Source organism: Mobula birostris, chromosome 6, assembly GCF_030028105.1.
Source record: "Mobula birostris isolate sMobBir1 chromosome 6, sMobBir1.hap1, whole genome shotgun sequence".
Lineage (NCBI taxonomy): Eukaryota > Metazoa > Chordata > Chondrichthyes > Myliobatiformes > Myliobatidae > Mobula > Mobula birostris.
Genome location: NC_092375.1, coordinates 13,017,439 through 13,037,211, shown reverse-complemented (window position 1 = coordinate 13,037,211; position 19,773 = coordinate 13,017,439). Strand labels below are relative to the sequence as shown.

Below are 19,773 nucleotides of genomic sequence, written 5' to 3'. Positions count from 1 at the left end.
CTCCTTATCTAAGAATGGATGTGTTGGCATTGGAGAGAGTCCAATGATTCAAGTTTGGTCTGGAATTAACAATTTGCACATAAGATAGCTTTCCACAGATCATATCAGGACCTTTTCTGTCTTACTTTGTCACCAGACCTGAATGCCACTGATCTGGCAAATTTTCCCCCACCTACCTGAGTTAGAGGGAAAGGTTGAAGAGGTTGGGTCTTCATTCCCTGGAGCACAGGAAAATGAGGGGAACTCTTAGCTTTTTACCTTCAGGGTGAGTACGTCTAGAACAGGGTTTCACAACCTGGGGTGTATGGACCCCTTACTTAATAGTATTGGTCCATGGCATAAATATGGTTGGAAACCCCTGGTCTAGAACTAGAGGTCATAGGTTTAAGGTGAAGGGTGAAACAGTTTAGGAGAATCTGAGGGCGAAACACCTTCACTCAGAGGGTGCGGCATGTATGGAATGATCTGGCAGCGGAAGTGGTGGATGAAGGTTCAGTTGTAACATTTAAGAGAGGTTTGGATAGGAATGTGCATGGGAGAGATATGGAGAGCTCTGGTCCTGGTGCAGGTGGGTTGCACTAGGCTGAAAAAACAGGTCAGCATGGACTAGATGGACCAAAAGGCCTGCTTCTGTACTTGTAATGCTCTATGACTCTATGACATTCTACTCAACTCCGCTCAGATTCCAATACTCGCTGACACGCTAGGGGCAATTTACAGCGGCTGATTAACTCACCAACCCATGCTTCCGTAGGATGAAGGAGTGGTGGTGGAGACCTATGCAGTCATAAGGAGAACTTGCAAACTCAACCCAGTTCAAGATCAGAACTGAACCCAGGCTATTGCATCTTTGAGGCTTTAGTTTTTGCAAATGCACCACTCTGTCACCTACTACTGTTAAATTCTGAATCACAGAGGGAAGAGCACAGTGTTTTCTAATTCAGTAAACCTCGTGGTTTATCGCTGATCTTGATCTGAAATGTTGACACTTGTACATTGAGTTTATAAGATGCTTTTTTATTTATATTTATTGTGTTTTTTTAATCTGTTCTTTATGCTTATTGTGTTTTTTAATGCTGCATCAGACCTGGAGTGGCAATCATTTCACTGTCCTTTACAGAAGAATGACACTAACAATCTTGAACCTTGACTGCTTATTTCTTCCATGATACAGCCTGACCCGCTGATTTCTTCCAGCACTTTGTGATTGTTGCTCAAGATTTCCAGCAACTGCAGAATCTCTCTGTTAATGGTTTAATTATCTTTTTTCTCTCCCTAACAGCTATTGGGGAACCTGTCAGTATAGAATGGTACAGTCCTGATGGAGAAAAAATCATCTCCAATGAAAGGGTGGTTGTGCAGACAGAGGGCGTGCGATCACGACTTACCATTTACAATGCCAACGAGGAGGACGCTGGCATCTATCAATGTCAAGTGAAGGATGCCAGTGGAAATTCTCAGGAAGCTACAGTCCTGGTGGAAATTTACAGTAAGTCAACACCGTCATTGGTCTCGCAACAGATATTGCTCAACATAGTTCTTGTACTTGACTTGACAGCCGGAATTGGGGTTAGCTCAATGATTTGCAGTGCCAGCTATAAGGTCAGAGTTCAATTCCACCGCTGTTTGTAAGGAGTTTGCACGATCTTCGGGTGACTGTGTGAGTTCCCTTCAAGTGATCCGGTTTCCTCCCACATTCCAAAGACGTACAGGTTAGGCTTACAGGTGAGTTGTAGGCATGCTACGTTAGCACTGGAACGGTGGCAACACTTGTGAGCTGCCCCCAACACAATCTCCACTGATCTGATTTGATGCAAAGTGATCCATTTCACTGTATATTTCAATGTACACCTAACAAATAAAGTTAATCTATAGAAATATTACAAATATTTGGCTTATTTGACGGGATGTAGGAATCACTGTAAAGTAGCAGTTACTACCCATCTCCAATTTCCTTTAATAGGGCGATGGTGAACTGCCTTCTAGAGCCACTGCAGTCCTTCTGGTGAAGGCTCCCACTGTGCTGTTGGGTAGGACATTCGAAGATTTAGACCCAGTGACAATGAAGGAGTAGTGGTGTATTTCCAAGTCAGAATAGGGTGGGGTGTATAGATGATTTAGAGGGAAGTTTGAAGGTGGTATTCCCATGCACGTTCCTTTGTTATGTGCCATGTCTTATGATATGGGCTTTCCATAACCAGTTCGTTCTTGGCAAATTTTTCTACAGAGGCAGTTTGTCATTGCTTTCTTCTGGGCAGTGGCTTTACAAGACACAGTTGTGTAGTGGTTAGCACAACGCTATACAGTACGAGCAATCCAAGTTCGATTCCTGATGCTGCCAGTAAGGAGTTTGTACGTTCTACCCGTGACTGTGTACACCAGTTTCCTTCCACAGTCCAAAGATGTACCAGTTGGTAGATTAATTGGTCATTGTAAATTGTTCTGTGATTAGGCGCAAACGAAATCGGGGTTTGCTGGGTGGCGTGGCTCGAAGGGTCAGAAGGGCCTATTCTCCGCTGTGTCTCAATAAAAAAATAAATAATAAGGTGGGTGACCCCAGCTATTATCAGTACTCCTCATTTTCTGATGAAGAGTCATGGCCTAAAATGTCAACTGTTTACTCTTTTCCCTAGATGCTGCCTGACCTGTTGAGTTCCTCCTGCATGTTGCATGCTCAGATCATCTGCCTGGTGTCAGTGGTCATATCACCAGGACTTGTGATATGCACCAGCTACTCATCCAACCATCCACCCTCTGCTCCCATGGCTTCACGTGACCCTGATCAGGGGGCTAAGCAGGTGCTACCCCGTGCCCAAGGGTGACCTGCAAGCTAGTGGAGGGAAGGAGCACCTTACAACTTCTTTGGTAGAGACGTATCTCCACCCCGACACCCAAATTTCTATGCACGCTTATGATTGTTCTTCTTGGTCTCAATAGTTTAGTGTTGTTATATGTACTAAGAAGCAGTTAAAAAAACTCTCAGTTGCATATCATCCTGGCAGATCATGCCCTAGTTCAATACATTGAGGTAGCATAAAGAAAAACAGAACAAGGACTTTTGCCACTGCCTGTAAAGAGTTTGTACATTCTCCCCGTGACCATGTGGGTCTCCTTCAGGTGCTTGGTTTCCTCCCAAAGTCCAAATATGTACTGGTTGTAGGTTAATTGGCTATAGTATATTGTCATGTGGCTAGGCTCAGATTAAACTGTGGGATTGCTGGGTGAACTGGTTTGAAGGACCAGAAGGGTTAGTTCCATGCTGTATTTCGATAAATAAAATAGATATAGTGTCACAACTACAGAGGAAGAGAAGTACAAATAAAGTGGAAGGTCCATGATCAGACAGATTCAAGTATCAACTTTGGAGTCCAAGAGGTCCACACAAGAGTCTGATAAACAACGGGATGGAAGCTGTCCTTGCGACTAGTTGCATGAGATTTCAAAACTTTCCATCTTCTGCCCAACAAGAGGGAGGAGAATGTTAAGGTTGGGAGGAGCCCTTAATTATCTCAGTTGCTCTCTCCAGGCAGCTTGAACTGCAGGTAGACTCTGGAGGCAAGGCTGGTTTGTGTGATGGACTGTGCTGGATTCACAACTCTCTGCACGACAAGGGTTTGGGAGGGATGATCAGAGTGGTATGGGTGACTAATTGCAGTGCATTTTGTAAGTGGAACCCAACGCAGCCACAGTGCACTGATAGGGAAGGGAATGAACATCTAGTCTGATCAATGGGATGTCAATCATGCTGGTATGTGCATACTCTATATATAGATAAGTAAAAATGTGATGGCCAGTTGGTCATTGATATTGGCACAGTGAAACCACCCAGTTATTGTCCATAGACCACAAGGACAATCCACCATTCTTATCCTGTCTGCTCTACATATGGCTCCTGACACATCAAAGTGGTTGACTGTTGACTGCTCTCTGAAAGGGTCCAGCAAGGACCCATATTTCAGGGTCTGCTTTACTGAGCCAGACTTCTTGGTGCCTCAGTAATGCAGCTAGCACAATCGAAGACCTCAACCATGGCAGACATTCTCTATTCTCCCCTGTCCCATCAGGTAGAAGATACAAAAGCTTGAAAACATGTACCACCAGGCTCAAGGACAGCTTCTACCCTGCTGTTCTAAGACTATTGAATGGTCCCCTAGATAATGGACTCTTTGCCTCACAATCTATCTCATTATGACTTTGCACCTTATTGTCTGCACTTTCTCTGTAGCTGTATTCAACACTCTTCAACAACTTTTTTCAACACTCTGCAATTGATTTACCTCAATACACTGTATAATGATCAGTATGCAAGACGGAATTTCTGCTGTACCTCAGTACATGTAACATTAATAAACCAATTCAATTTCTAATTCCAACATGGACTGACTTGTCCATGTGGTGCAGACCTTCTTGAGAGCTGTTGGGTCTGTATTCATTCAGACAAGCTCAAAGTTCAAAGTAAATTCATTTTCAAAGTACATACAATATATGGCCACCAAATACAACCCCAATATTCCTTTTCTTGTGGCCAATTACAGTAAATACAAGAAAAACAATAGAATCAATGAAATACTTCACCCAGTGGGTTGGACAACAACCAACGTGCAACAAAATATGAAGAGTATTTCATCACACTCCAGACTAAAGTCTGGTAAATAGTAGAAATGCAAAGGGAGTCACTCACTACTGGGTACCCAGATCTCGCGATAAAATGTTTGAGTGTTGGTAATTGAAATATATAAATTGTTTTGATGCAGTGAAATAATTTGGAAGATGTGCCTTGTTACAAGAACACCAACCAGCCAACAGCTCAAGGGGCGGCCTCATACATAAATCTGGGAGACTTTACTTCACTCCAGCTCATCTTGAGTGTACCCACAAAACGCTGGAGAAACTCAGCAAGTCAGAATCAGAATCTGGTTTAATATCACTGGCATAAGTCATGAAATTTGTTGTTATGCAGCAGCAGTACATTGTGGTGCATAGTAATAAAAACTAAATTACAGTAAGAATTATATATATTTTAAAAATTAAGTAAGTAGTGCAAAGAGAGGAAAAAAAATGAGTGAGATAGTGTTCATGGTTCAATGCCTGGTCAGTAAACTGATGGCAGATGGGAAAAACCTGTTCCTGAATCGTTGAATGTGTGTCTTTAGCTTCCTGATTGATGGTAGCAATGAGAAACTGTCACGTCCTGGGTGATAGGGGTCCTTATTGGGGGTCAGGCAGCACCTTTGGAAAGGAAGGGAGACCAAGCCAGAGGAAGCAGGTGGGGGGAGGGAAAGAATTACACTGTTGAGAGTAGGGCTGAACTGGCTATTACCAACGTATTCCTTCCACTGGCTTTCTCCCTCAACTTTTCACATCTGCCCTCTCCATCTCCCTTATTTGATTCTATGCTCTACCTTCCTCTCCTATCAGATTCCATCATCTGCAGTCAGTTGATGGGCCGAATGGCCTAATCCTCCTCCTATATCTTATGGTCTTATCGTCTTTGTAGCCTCCACCTATCACCTCCCAGCCTCTGTCACTATCTCCACCCTCTGTTCCTCCATTTGCTTAGTATCCCTCATCACCTGGATCCACCTAGCACCTGCCATCTCATGCTCCACCTCTCCCCCGCCACCTTTTCCTAATGGCTGTCTCCCCTCTATCTTTCAGTCCTGATGAAAGTACTTGACCAAAAATGTGAGCTGTCCATTTCCACCATCAATGCCACCCGACCTGCTGAGTTCTCCAACATCGAATGCATTGCTACAGATGGAAGCTAAATGACTGACATATTGATAGATGGTAAAAGATGGACAGCCAATTAGACAGGGGAAAGACAGACAGTTGGAGACTTGCAGAAGTACAGAATGATACATGTACATATACAGGAATAGCCAAGCAGATTCAAGTAGACAGATGGAACACCATGAGGAGATCAATGCAAACAGACAAGGAGACAGGCACACAGATTGATCAATAGATATTAGAGTGGAATGCTGGCTGGACAGACAAATGAGTGCCGAAGAGATTTACCAGGACACTGCCTAAATTAGAGAGCATGTCTCATCAGGGCTTCGCTCCTTGTGGCAAAGGAGCAGAGGGGTCTTGACAGAGTGCATCAGATGATAGGAGGCATAGATATAGTGGAATACCAACACCTTTTTTTCCTAGGGCTGATACAAGAGGGCACAATTTTAAGGTTATTGGGGGAAAGCATAGGGGGGATGTCAGAGGAACAGAAGCCTGAAGGCACACACTCAATAATTCAGGAACAGCTTCTTCCCCTCTCCCATCCAATTTCTGAATGGACATTGAACCCATGAACACTACCTCACTACATTTTTTTATTTACTAGTTTTTGCACTACTTATTTAATATACATTTACTGTAATTCACGGGGTTTTTTTTTTTTGCTCTATTATCATGTATTGCATTGGACTGCTGCCGCAAAGTTAGAAAGTTTCTAGACATATGCTGGTGATATTAAACCTGACTCCAATTCTGACGTCTTACCCAGAGAGTGATGGGTGTGTGGGATGCACTACCGGAGGTGGTAGTAGAAACAGGTACATTAGAAACATTTAGGAGACTCGTCACGTGGCACATAGATGACAGAAAAATGGAGGACTACGAGGGAGGGAAGGGTTAGATTGATCTTGGAGTAGATTAAAAGGTTGGCGTGACATTCTGGGCTGAAGAGCTGTACTGTGCTGTAGTGTTCTATGAATACAATTTAATATATGCTGGATATCCTGACTAATATAGCCCTTGCACTTTTTGTGCTCTTCAAGATGTTATCAGGGTCTATACTGATGGTTGAGGGTGAGTTACTGGGATTATTCCGACCATGTTTTCACTTTACTGAACATGCTCGTGAGCTAGGGTTAAACTGAATGTTGCACCAGCATCTTGATGATAATAGGAGCTCCAGAAATAACCACAAACTTCATGATTTTGAAGATAATTTGCTAATTATATGAGGCATTTCATCATTCTAATCACTGTAATCTGCTAGTGGAAGCTAACGCTTGTTGCCTGTGTTTATACACGGGGGAAAGCAGTCCTTTTTAGTGAGAGACTCATAATTTTATTTGCAGAAATTAAAGACCATAAGAGCAGACATAGACCATAAGAGCAAATATATACCATAAGACCATAAGACATAGGAGCAGAATTAGGCTATTTGGCCCATCAAGTCTGCTTCGCCATTCCATCATGGCTGATTTATTATCCCTCTCAACCCCTTCTCCTGCCTTCTCCCCATAACCTTTGATTCCCTTACTAATCAAGAATCTATCAACTTCCACTTTAAGTATACTCATTGACTTGGCTTCCACAGACATCTGTGGCAATGAATTCCACAGCTTCACCACCCTCTGGCTAAAGAAATTCCTCCTCATCTCTGTTCTAAAGGGACGTCCCTCTATTATGAAGCTGTGGCCTCTGGTCTTAGACTCCCCCAATACAGGAAATATTCTCTCCACAACCACTCTGTTGAGGCTTTTCAGTGTTTGATAGGTTTCCATGAGATCCTCCCTCATTCTTCTAAACTCCAGTGAGTTTAGGCCCAGAGTCATCAAGCACTCCTCATATGTTAACTCTTTCATTCCCAAGATTATTTTTGTGCGCTTCCTCTGGACCGGGGGTTCCCAACCTTTATTATGCCATGGACCATAACAATTAAGCAAGGGGTCTGTGAACCCCTGGTGGGGAACTCCTGCTCTGGACCCTCTCCAATGCCAGCGTATCCTTTCTTGGAAAAGGGCAAAAGAGCATATCAATGCTTAGGTAAGTGCGTCACTAATAGAGACAGTAACAGAGAGGTGGCTGCCTCAGTGTACAATGTGATTGATGGATAACAAGGAGCAAGTTAGTCTGCAGAGTATGTGCTATCATAATGCCAAGACAAAGGAAAGGAGCGTGAACGGATATAAAACTGAGAACGAGAACAGACCTTTCGGCTGGCAATGAATATGATGCTGAATTTTAAACTAAATCCCTTCTGCCTGCACATGATCCACATCCTTCCATTTTCTGCATCAATAATCCTTTAACTTAACGGGCACTAAGCTCCCCAGCATCCAGCACCCTTCAAAAGGAGATGTTTCAAATAGGCGATATCCGTCATTAAGGACCCCCATCACCCAGGACGTGCCCTCTTCTCATTATTACCATCAAGGAAGAGGTACTGGAGACTGAAGACACAAAGACACACACTCAACATTTCAGGATCAGCTTCTTCCCCTCTTCCATCAGATTTCTGATCGGCAAATGAATCCATGTAATGACCTCACCTCACTATTTTTTTTTTGTTCTCTTTTTGCAGTACTTACGTAAGTAATAATTGTAGTTTATAGTTTATATATAGAGCAAAACAACAAATGCTGCCACAAAACAAATTTCATGACATATGCCAGTAATATTAAGCCTTATTCGGATTCTGATTTTTTCTCCCTTTTGCACTGAGGCTCCTATCAGACATTAACCATCAAATCATTCACCATATAGATTATGTACTGTACCTCTAAGAAGCTCTTTCTGAAAAGCAGAGGAGATTTTCCATCGCTGAATATCTGTCAATGTTGCTGCTCATTCCAAGCTTGGATGGCAGATGTTGGAGGGTGATGAACACAAGGGTTTTTTCTTAAAGAAATTCAATTGCAAGGTGGACAACACTGCACTCTTCTCCCAGACAACAAACAATCTGCTGAGGAAGCTCAGTGGGCCGAGCAGCTTCTGTAGTCGGGAGAAAGAATTGCCGACGTCCCAGATCGAACCCCATATCAGGACCTGACCCGATCAGGGTTTTGAACCGAAACGTCAACAATTCCTTTCCTTTCCTCCCGTCACCCCCATGGCAGTTCCTCCAGCGGACTGTCAGTTGCGCTAGCTTCCAGTATCTGCAGCTCTCGCGAATCCGTTCACCTGCATTGGAGCTGGTTGTGCTGAACTATTTGGGCCGAATGCCCTGCTTCTGGGCTGAGATGTTAGACCATAAGACAATAAGATATAGTAGCAGAACTAGGCCATTCAGCCCATTGAGTCTGTTCTGCCATTCCATCATGGCAGATTTATTATCACTCTCAACCCCATTCTCCTGGCTTCTCCCCGTAACCTTTGACACCCTGACTAATCAAGAACCTATCAAACTCCACTTTAAATATCCCCAATGACTTGACCTCCACAGCCATCTGTGGCAATGAATTCCATAAATTCACCACCCTCTGGCTTAAGATATTCCTCCTCCTCTCTGTTCTAAATGGACGTCCCTCTATTCTGAGGCTATGTTCTATGAATCCAAGCAACCACTGGTGTAACAAAAATGATGCAAAAGCACATTCAATTCCAATGCAGGGAGACAGACTAAAGGGACTGCAGATACAGCAACCTGGAGCAGCTAACAATCTCCTAGATCAGGGGTTCCCAACCTTTTTAATGCCATGGACCAATGGCATTAAGTAAGGAGTCTGTGGAACCCAGGTGGAGAACCCCTCAGCAGGTTGGGCAGTTTCTGTGGGCGAAGAGGAATTATCAAGTGGTGGTAAATCTTTTGCCAAAGACAAGGCTCTGTGGCAATGTGCGATGGCAGAATACCCATCTTTACTACACCTTTTCCTTGTTAAACTCTGTCCACAGAAAAGCTGACCTTTCGCGACATCCAATCCCCGCAGGAGTTCCGAGAAGGAGAGGACGCCGAGGTGATTTGTCAAGTGAGCAGCTCTCCGGCACCCATGGTAACCTGGCTACATAACAACCAGGATGTCACTGCTGCTGTCACAGGTATGTACCAATAAACTGCTTATTGGACAGGTTCCACAAATCTCCAGAGTAGAGAATTCCAGAGACTCAAGTCATGTCAAACTTATTGTCATGTGCACAGATACAATGAAAAACTGACTAGCAGCAGCATTCAAAGGCAGATGCACTCATGGCCCCACACATAAAAGTTGCTGGTGAACGCAGCAGGCCAGGCAGCATCTCTAGGAAGAGGTACAGTCGACGTTTCGGGCCGAGACCCCTCGTCAGGACTAACTGAAAGAAGAGCTAGTAAGAGGTTTGAAAGTGGGTGGGGAGGGGGAGATCCGAAATGATAGGAGAAGACAGGAGGGGGAGGGATGGAGCCAAGAGCTGGACAGTTGATTGGCAAAAGGAATATGAGAGGATCATGGGACAGGAGGCCCAGGGAGAAAGAAAAGGGGGGGGGGAAGCCCAGAGGATGGGTAAGGGGTATAGTGAGAGGGACAGAGAGAGAAAAAGAATGTGTGTATATAAATAAATAAATAACGGGTCGGGTACGAGGGGGAGGTGGGGCATTAGCGGAAGTTAGAGAAGTCGATGTTCATGCCATCAGGTTGGAGGCTACCCAGACGGAATATAAGGTGTTATTCCTGCAACCTGAGTGTGGCTTCATCTTGACAGTAGAGGAGGCCGTGGATAGACATATCAGAATGGGAATGGGACGTGGAATTAAAATGTGTGGCAACTGGGAGATCCTGCTTTCTCTGGCAGACAGAGCGTAGGTGTTTAGCGAACCGATCTCCCAGTCTGCGTCGGGTCTCGCCAATATATAGAAGGCCACATTGGGAGCACCGGACGCAGTACATCACCCCAGCCGACTCACAGGTGAAGTTTAGGTTTTTAAATTCACTAATGGCCAATTTATTAGGTACTTCCTGTACTTAATAAAGTGCCCAGTGAGTGCATGTCCATGGTCTTCTGCTGCTGTAGCCCATCCACTTCAAAGTTTGAGGTGTTGTGCACACCACTATTTAAACATTAGGTTATTTGAGTTACTGCTACCTTCCAATCAGCTTGTTGTTCAGGCCAAACACCAGAATGGGGAAAAATGTGACCTAAGTGATTTTGACCATGGAATGATTGTTGTTGTCAGCTGGGGCAGTTTGAGTATCATAGAATCCGGAAATTTCCTGGGATTTTCACACTCAACAGTCTCTAGAGTTTACAGAGAATGATGCGAGAAACAAATAAAAACATCTGGTGAACAGCAGTTCTGTGAGCGAAAACAACCTGTTAATGTGAGAGGTCAGAGGAGAATGGCCAGACTGGTTCAAGCGTTTGGCTAATACAGACAAGAAGCCTCACGGTCACTTCACTTTGCAAACCACATCTCTTAGCAGCCAGCCCAGGTATCCTTCAAGTTTCAAACAGATTACTTCTTACAATTTACATTAAGAACTGAAGACTGATTCTTGTTTACAACAAGAAGCTGAACAAGAAATATTTGTCACAAAAAACATTGACCCTTTGGAAAGGTCATGCTTCTGGCGTAGAAAGCTGAGGTTAGCAATAAGCCTCTTGCACCCTGGAAAATGAATATCCACCACACTGAGAGCAGTGGTGGTGTACGAGGACAGGAAGTTAACAACAAAAGTGTGGGCCCGGGGTCACTATGTCTGTCCTCCTTACTTCCCAATTAATGCACTATCAGGTCAACAACATGAATCTTTAACACCTGATGAAGGCATTCTTTTCCATAGATGTTGTCTGACCTGCTGAGTTTCTCCAGCATTTTGTGTATATGACTCTGGATTATCAGCACCTGCAGAATTTCTTGTATCGTGAACTCAGTTTCTCCTACAGATACTGCCTGGCCTGCTGAGTGTTTCCAGCATTTTCTGTTCTTAGTTCAGCTTTTCAACCTCACAGGATCTTTCCTGAAGACAACTCTAATTTCATCCTGTTCCGCATTGTTGGACGCACACAAAGGGACTAATGTCATGTTAATCATGGCTCTTTGATTTACCTCACTCCTTCTTTTAAAAAACTCTTTACAGACAATCTCTAAATCAATCTAATAAAAGAATTACACTATTATGTATCTCCATCTGTTTCACTGTATTGAGAGGATCAACTGTAATTAGCCTTGATTCAGTAGTCTTCACCATGCGTCAAGTTCAATGAGGCAATTTAAATCGAGCAATTAGTTGTGTAGGATACTGCCAACTCTTCCAACTCTGGAACAAAGGCTTCTGTCATTGTAAACTCAGTCTGGTTCTCCCTCTGTATCAAAATGCAAAGCACCATGTAAACGATGTCTGTGTTACTTATGGCCACACCCTAGACACTGAGCATGGTCAGAATTAAACACTGTGCTCTTAAAGGGGAAAGTCACGCTCTTTGCAGACGAGAAATACTGCAGGAAAGGTCACCGGCTGCAAATCACTGCAGATCTGGTACATATCCAGGACAAAGGAGCAGAAAGGGAAAAAAAAAATAATTGTGAACACTACCTACCCAACAAACTGCCTTTGCTAAGTCTCCCTTCTGGAGAGCGCTTTAGGGCTATTAAAAGAAAAACAACATTCATGTCATCTGAAAAGTTTCTTTTCTTAGGCAGTTAACCTGATCAACTATTGTAGCCAGCCCCTCACCTTCCTCTATAGAAACATAGAAAATAGGTGCAGGAGTAGGCCATTCGGCCCTTCGAGCCTGCACCGCCATTTATTATGATCATGGCTGATCATCCAACTCAGAACCCCGCACCAGCCTTCTATTACTTCCGACACTCCACTGCTCTATAAACACTTTACACTATGTTTAAAATGCTATTTACATTGTAAATACATGCATATTTTATTCCATATCCATACTGTAAACTCCAAATTTATTTTTATATATTTTTTATTCTTTATAATTGTTGAATGCTGTTTTTTATTATGTGTCGCCCCGACCAACACACTACAGCAAATTCCTAATACATGTAAATGTATATGGCGAATAAAGTTGATTGTTCATCCATGATATAACAAATAGAACACAACAACACAATAGTCATTAAGAGGGTGTTCATCAACCAGATTGTTCTTTTGTGACATTTTGAGACCGAAGGGTGGCCTTTTCGAGCCGTACTAAATAACAAAGGGCCTTGCATAGGGTGAATGCACACAAACCTTTCACAGAGAAAGGGGATCAAATAGGAGATTAAAGATTAGATTTATTTCTCACATGCATACTCAGTGACCACTTCATTAGGCACACCTGTACACCTGCTCGTTAATACAAATTTCTAATTAGCTGATCATGTGGCAGCAAGTCAATGCATAAAAACATGCAGACACGGTCATGAAGTTCAGTTGTTGTTCAGACCAAACATCAGAATGGGGAAGAAATGAGATCTAAGTGACTTTGATTGCGGAATGATTGTTGGTGCCAGATGGAAGGGGTTTTGAATATCTCAGAAACTGCTGATTCACTGACACTTTCACACACAACAGTCTCTCGAGTTTACAGAGAATGGTTTGAAAGACAAAAAAGCATCCAGTAAGCGCGGTTCTGAGGGTGAAGATGCCTTGTTAATGAGAGGTTAGAGGAGAATGCCCTGACTGGCTCAAGCTGACAGGAAGGTCACAATAACTCAAATAACCACACATTACAACAGTGGTGTGAGAAGAGCATCTCTGAACGCTCATGTCAAACCTTGAAGTTAATCGGCTATTGCAGCAGAAGACCACTAACATGCACTCAGTGGCCACTTTGTTAGGTACAGGAGGTACCCAATAGTGTGGCGACTGCCTGTAGATTGAAGCATGCAGCTCAATGTGTCGTTGTGTCATTATTCAGTTTTCTGAAAGGACCAACGGTATTTTGCTCTAATTTTGTATTACTTATTTCTTCCTTTTATATTATCTTATTTCATCTTAAAGTAATTTTTTATATATTGCACTGAACTGCTGCCTCAAAACAACAAAATGCAGACATATGTCAGTGATAGTAAACCAGATTCCCATTCTGAAGAATGAGTCCTGCCAACGTACCAAAAGAATTCACGTGCTTCCAGTTGTCTCTTTATCTCATGGCTTGTGCTTTCCTTCGCTTGCTTTCTAGACAACTTTATGATGGTTGGTGATAGCAACCTGAAAATCCGACACATTAGTAAGAAGCACGAGGGTGTGTACCGGTGCGAGGGAAGAGTGGAGGCGAGAGGAGAAATTGACTTCAGAGACATCATAGTAATTGTCAATGGTAAGGAAACTTCCACAACATAAGTACTTCCTTCATCTGCTGAGTGCAAAACACTATGGTCAAGCAGTCAAGTATGGACAAGTATGGCATTAGCAGTGGACCAATCAATTCGAAGCGAGAGAGGGAGCTTCACACATGTTGGGGAGAAGAGTTTGAAAAAGGAGCAGGGATTGCGTGGATTGGCGGGGATCGACGCGTTAGCAGTGGACAAATCGATTCGCGTTTCATTAACAGTGAGTAAATAAAAGTAAATCAGGGTCAAAGCAGAGCGGCCATTGTGTGAGGGACCAGTGTAGGGAACTTGAGCTTTTGGCGAGGAGACACAAGTAAGTAGCAAGTAAGGTTGTTGTGGTTGAATAAAAAGTCACTAAGTCACAGCTAATTAAATAAAAGGATGAAGCAGGATCAGCTGATGTACTGTAGCTGTGTGATGTGGGAGCTGGTGGAGCCCATTGTGGTTCCTGGTGACCACATCTGCAGCAAGTGTTGGCTGCTCGAGGAACTCAGGCTCAAATCTGATGACCTGGAGTCTGAGCTTCAAACACTGCGGCACATCAGGGAGGGGGAGAGTTACCTGGATTCTCTGTTTCAGGGGTTAGTCGCACCCATGAGATTAGCTGCCTCAAATTCGGTCTGTGGTCAGGGACAAGAGGGTGTGACTGTGAGTGAGGTGGGTAGTGGGATCCAGGAGCAAGTGCTGGAGAATTCTCAGCATTTGAGCTTGTCAAACAGGTCTGAGAGTTTTGCTCCCTGCGTGGATGAGAGTGGGGGCTGTAGGAACGATGAGCAACCTAACTGTGGCACCATAGTTCATGGAGCCTTTCAGGAAGGGGGAGAGAAGAGAAATGTAGTGGTAATTCTTAATAGTATAGTCAGGGGAATAGAGAAAGTTCTCTGTTGCAGGAATAGAGTGTCCCGAAGGCTGTTTTGCATACCTGGTGCCCAGGTTCGGGACGATTTATCTGAGCTACAGAGGAATTTGCGGTGGGAGGGAAAAGATTCAGTTGTCGTGGTCCAGGTGGGTACCAATGACATAGGTAGAATGAGGAAAGAGGTTCTGCTGAGGGAATTTGGCCAGCCAGGGATTAAATTAAAGAGCAGAACCAAAAAGGTAGGGTTAAGAAGATTAGGGAGTTAAATGCATGACTCAAGAATTGGTGTGGGAGAAGTGGGTTTGAATTCATGGGAAATTGGCCCCAGGATTGGGGAAGGAGGGAGCTGTACCAATGGGACGGGCTCCACCTGACCCGTGATGGGACCTGGATCCTGGTGAATCACATAATTAGGGCTGTGGATAGGGCTTTAAGCTAAATAGTAGGGGAGTGGGTTCAACAGACTGGAGAAGTGTGGATAAAGATAAAGAAAAAAACAAAAGATAAAAAAGAGAAAAGTAAGACTGGACTAAAGAAAAGTCAAGTGCAAAAGAGTAAAAGATTACAAGATTTTAAAAGCACAGTGAGTGTGAGGGCACTTTATTTGAATGCCTGCAGTATTCAAAACAAAGTCAGTGAACTTACGGCTCAAATCAGTACAAAAAGGTATGATTTAGTGGCCGTTGATGTGATCGCAGGGTGGAGAGGATTGGGAATTAAATATCCAAAGATATCAGTTAATACGGAAGGATAGGCAGGAAGATAAGGGAGGTGGGGCAGCGCTCTTAATTAAAGATGAGATCAGGATGATAGTGAGAGACGATTTAAGCAGTTATCATGAGAGACTTTAACTTGTACATAGAATGGGTGACTCAAATTGGTCGAGGCAGTCTTGAGGAGGACTTCATGGAATTCATCTGTGTTGGCTTTCTTGAACAGCCAGTTACTGAACCTACAAGGGAACATGTTATCTTTGATCTGGTCCTGTGCATTGAGACAGGTGAAATTAGTGATCTTGTAGTTAGGGATCCTCTTGGAAAGAGTGATCACAGTATGATTGAGTTTCTCATACAAATGGGGAGTGCAATAGTTCAATCTAAAGCCAGTGCATTATGCTGAAACAGTGGAGACTACAATGATGAGGGAGTATTTGGCTAGTGTAGATTGAGAACACAGGCTATATAGTGGGACAGTTGAGGAACAGTGGAGGACTTTCAAAGAGATTTTTCATTGTGCTAAACAAAAGGACATTCCATTTAAAAGCAAGGACAGTAAGGGTGGGGAGAGCCAGCCTTGGATAACTAAGGAAATAAAAAAAGACATCAAACTAAAAGCTCATGCATACAAAGTCACCAAGAGTAGTGAGAAACAGGAAGTTTGGGGAAAACTTTAAAAAACAACAAAGTACCACTAAGCGAGCAATAAAGAAAGGGATTCTAGATTATGAAAATAAACTAGCACAAAATATAAAAATGGATAGTAAATGTTTTTATAATTATATAAAGCAGAAAAGGTGGCTAAAGTGAATGCAAGCCCCTTGGAGGGCGAGAAGAGGGAATTGATATTGGGTAATGAAGGAATGGCCGAGGCTTTGAATGACTATTTTGTGTCGATCTTCATGGTGCGGGACGCATCTAACATGTCAAAGAGAGATGTTATGGATGCGATGGGAGGTGAGGACCTCAATGCAATAGCTATCACTAAAGAGATAGTGCTAAGCAGACTCGCTGGCCTGAAGATAGATCAGTCCTCCGCATCCCAGGGTACTGAAAGAAATGGCAGAAGTTATAGTAGAGGCCTTGGTGATGATTTACCGAAATTCTCTGGACTCTGGGCAGGTCCTGGCAGATTGGAAGATGGCAAATCTCATGCCACTTTTCAAAAAAAGATGTAGGCAAAAGGCAGGTAACTATAAAGCTTTTATAGATATGTAAAAAGGAAAAGACTGGTAAAGACAAATGTAGGTCCCCTACAGACAGAAACAGGTGAATTGATTATGGGGAGCAAGGACATGGCAGACCAATTGAACAATTACTTTGGTTCTGTCTTCACTAAGGAGGACATAAATAATCTTCCAGAAATAGTAGGGGACAGAGGGTCCAGTGAGATGGAGGAACTGAGCGAAATACATGTTAGTAGGGAAGTGGTATTAGGTAAATTGAAGGGATTGAAGGCAGATAAATCCCCAGGGCCAGATGGTCTGCATCCTAGAGTGCTTAAGGAAGTAGCCCAAGAAATAGTGGATGCATTAGTGATAATTTTTCAAAACTCGTTAGATTCTGGACTAGTTCCTGAGGATTGGAGGGTGGCTAATGTAACCTCACTTTTTAAAAAAGGAGGGAGAGAGAAACCAGGGAATTATAGACTGGTTAGCCTAACGTCGGTGGTGGGGAAACTGCTGGAGTCAGTTATCAAAGATGTGATAACAGCACATTTGGAAAGCAGTGAAATCATCGGACAAAGTCAGCTTGGATTTGTGAAAGGAAAATCATGTCTGACGAATCTCATAGAATTTTTTGAGGATGTAACTAGTAGAGTGGATAAGGGAGAACCAGTGGATGTGGTATATTTGGATTTTCAAAAGGCGTTTGACAAGGTCCCACACAGGAGATTAGTGTGCATACTTAAAGCACACGGTATTGGGGGTAAGGTATTGATGTGGATAGAGAATTGGTTAGCAGACAGGAAGCAAAGAGTGGGAATAAACGGGATCTTTTCAGAATGGCAGGCGGGGGGTACCGCAAGGCTCAGTGCTGGGACCCCAGTTGTTTACAATATATATTAATGACTTGGATGAGGGAATTAAATGCAGCATCTCCAAGTTTGCGGATGACACGAAGCTGGGTGGCAGTGTTAGCTGTGAGGAGGATGCTAAGAGGATGCAGGGTGACTTGGATAGGTTGGGTGAGTGGGCAAATTCATGGCAGATGCAATTTAATGTGGATAAATATGAAGTTATCCACTTTGGTGGCAAAAATAGGAAAACAGATTATTATCTGAATGGTGGCCGATTAGGAAAAGGGGAGGTGCAACGAGACCTGGGTGTCATTATACACCAGTCATTGAAAGTGGGCATGCAGGTACAGCAGGCGGTGAAAAAGGCGAATGGTATGCTGGCATTTATAGCGAGGGGATTCGAGTACAGGAGCAGGGAGGTACTACTGCAGTTGTACAAGGCCTTGGTGAGACCACACCTGGAGTACTGTGTGCAGTTTTGGTCCCCTAATCTGAGGAAAGACATCCTTGCCATAGAGGGAGTACAAAGAAGGTTCACCAGATTAATTCGTGGGATGACAGGACTTTCATATGAAGAAAGACTGGATGAACTGGGCTTGTACTCGTTGGAATTTAGAAGATTGAGGGGGGATCTGATTGAAACGTATAAGATCCTAAAGGGATTGGACAGGCTAGATGAAGGAAGATTGTTCCCAATGTTGGGGGAGTCCAGAACGAGGGGTCACAGTTTGAGGATAAAGGGGAAGCCTTTTAGGACCGAGATTAGGAAAAACTTCTTCACACAGAGAGTGGTGAATCTGTGGAATTCTCTGCCACAGGAAACAGTTGAGGCCAGTTCATTGGCTATATTTAAGAGAGAGTTAGATATGGCCCTTGTGGCTACAGGGATCAGAGGGTATGGAGGGAAGGCTGGGGCGGGGTTCTGAGTTGGATGATCAGCCATGATCATAATAAATGGCGGTGCAGGCTCGAAGGGCCAGATGGCCTACTCCTGCACCTATTTTCTATGTTTCTATAAGCCAGTTAGTTTAATACCTGTATTTGGGAAAACGTTTGAAGCTATCATTAAAGAAGCAATAGCGGGGCATCTGGAAAGAAATAGATTCATCAGGCAGACGCAGCATAGATTCAGCAAAGACAGGTCCTACTCCTTCTCCTATTTCTTAAGTTCTTATGTTCTTATATCAACAATCTTGCTAATTTTTTTAACTTTGCACTTGTTGAAAAGGTGTTTTCTGTATAACCGAGATAACCTGCCTTGATTGACATACAAAGGAAAGGAGTTGACTTTATTCATCCATTTTTTTTCGACTCTATGGCTTTCATCCTCACTACTTTCTCCAAATGGTCCTGTCCCTAGTCCTGACGTCATGATCATCTGTAATGCTATTTGTGTTATCATTGCCTTCCACTCTCAAGGCCCTAAGTACCAAACGATGTTCTAAAGTTCTCTGCCTGCCCAAAACTCCTTTGTACACATCACCTTATATGTGTCTGGTGATGCAGGTTAAGATGTTCCACTGCAATAACCATGCCGTATAGGTAGCCTGGTATCAGTATGCAGCCGAGAGGAAACTGTTCGCCCCCTGCATTGTGTTACAAACTATAACTCTGACTAGGAAGATCAAGATGTTCGGGGAGACTGTATCAAAACTTCAGAGGTAAAATGGAGATAGGACGCCAAAGCAGCTGCGTAGGTTGACGCTGTGGTTAAGAAGGTATACGGTGTATTGGCCTTCATCAATTGTAAAATTGAATTTAGGAGCCGAGAGATAATGTTGCAGCTATGTAGGACCCTGGTCAGACCCCACTCAGAGTACTGTGCTCAGTTCTGGTCGCCTCTCTATAGGAAGGATGTGGAAACCATAGAAACCATTTACAAGGATGTTGCCTGGATTGCGGAGCATGCCTTATGAAAACAGGTTGAGTGAACTCGGCCTTGTCTCCTTGGAGCGACGGAGGATGAGAGGTGATGTGATAGAGGTGTATAAGATGATGAGAGGCATTGATCGTATGGATAGTCAGAGACTTTGTCCCAGGGCTGAAATGGTTGCCACAAGAGGACACAGGTGTTAAGGTGCTGGGGAGTAGGTACAGAAGAGAAGTCAGGGGTAAGTTTTTTACGCAGAGAATGGCGAGTGCTTGGAACAGGCTGCCGGCAACGGTGGTGGAGGCGGATACGATAGGGTCTTTT

At 43.5% G+C, this 19,773-nt stretch overlaps 1 protein-coding gene across 1 annotated transcript in view; it reads left to right on the top strand.

The window, feature by feature from the left end:
- Positions 1–19,773, top strand: part of LOC140199703 (neural cell adhesion molecule 2-like) — a 431,176-nt gene that overhangs the window by 59,121 nt on the left and 352,282 nt on the right. Inside the window, exons 3-5 of the mRNA XM_072262182.1 lie at positions 1,283–1,489; positions 9,625–9,768; positions 13,834–13,971. Coding sequence (XP_072118283.1) covers positions 1,283–1,489; positions 9,625–9,768; positions 13,834–13,971 — 489 coding nt within the window. The remainder of the gene's footprint in view (positions 1–1,282; positions 1,490–9,624; positions 9,769–13,833; positions 13,972–19,773) is intronic.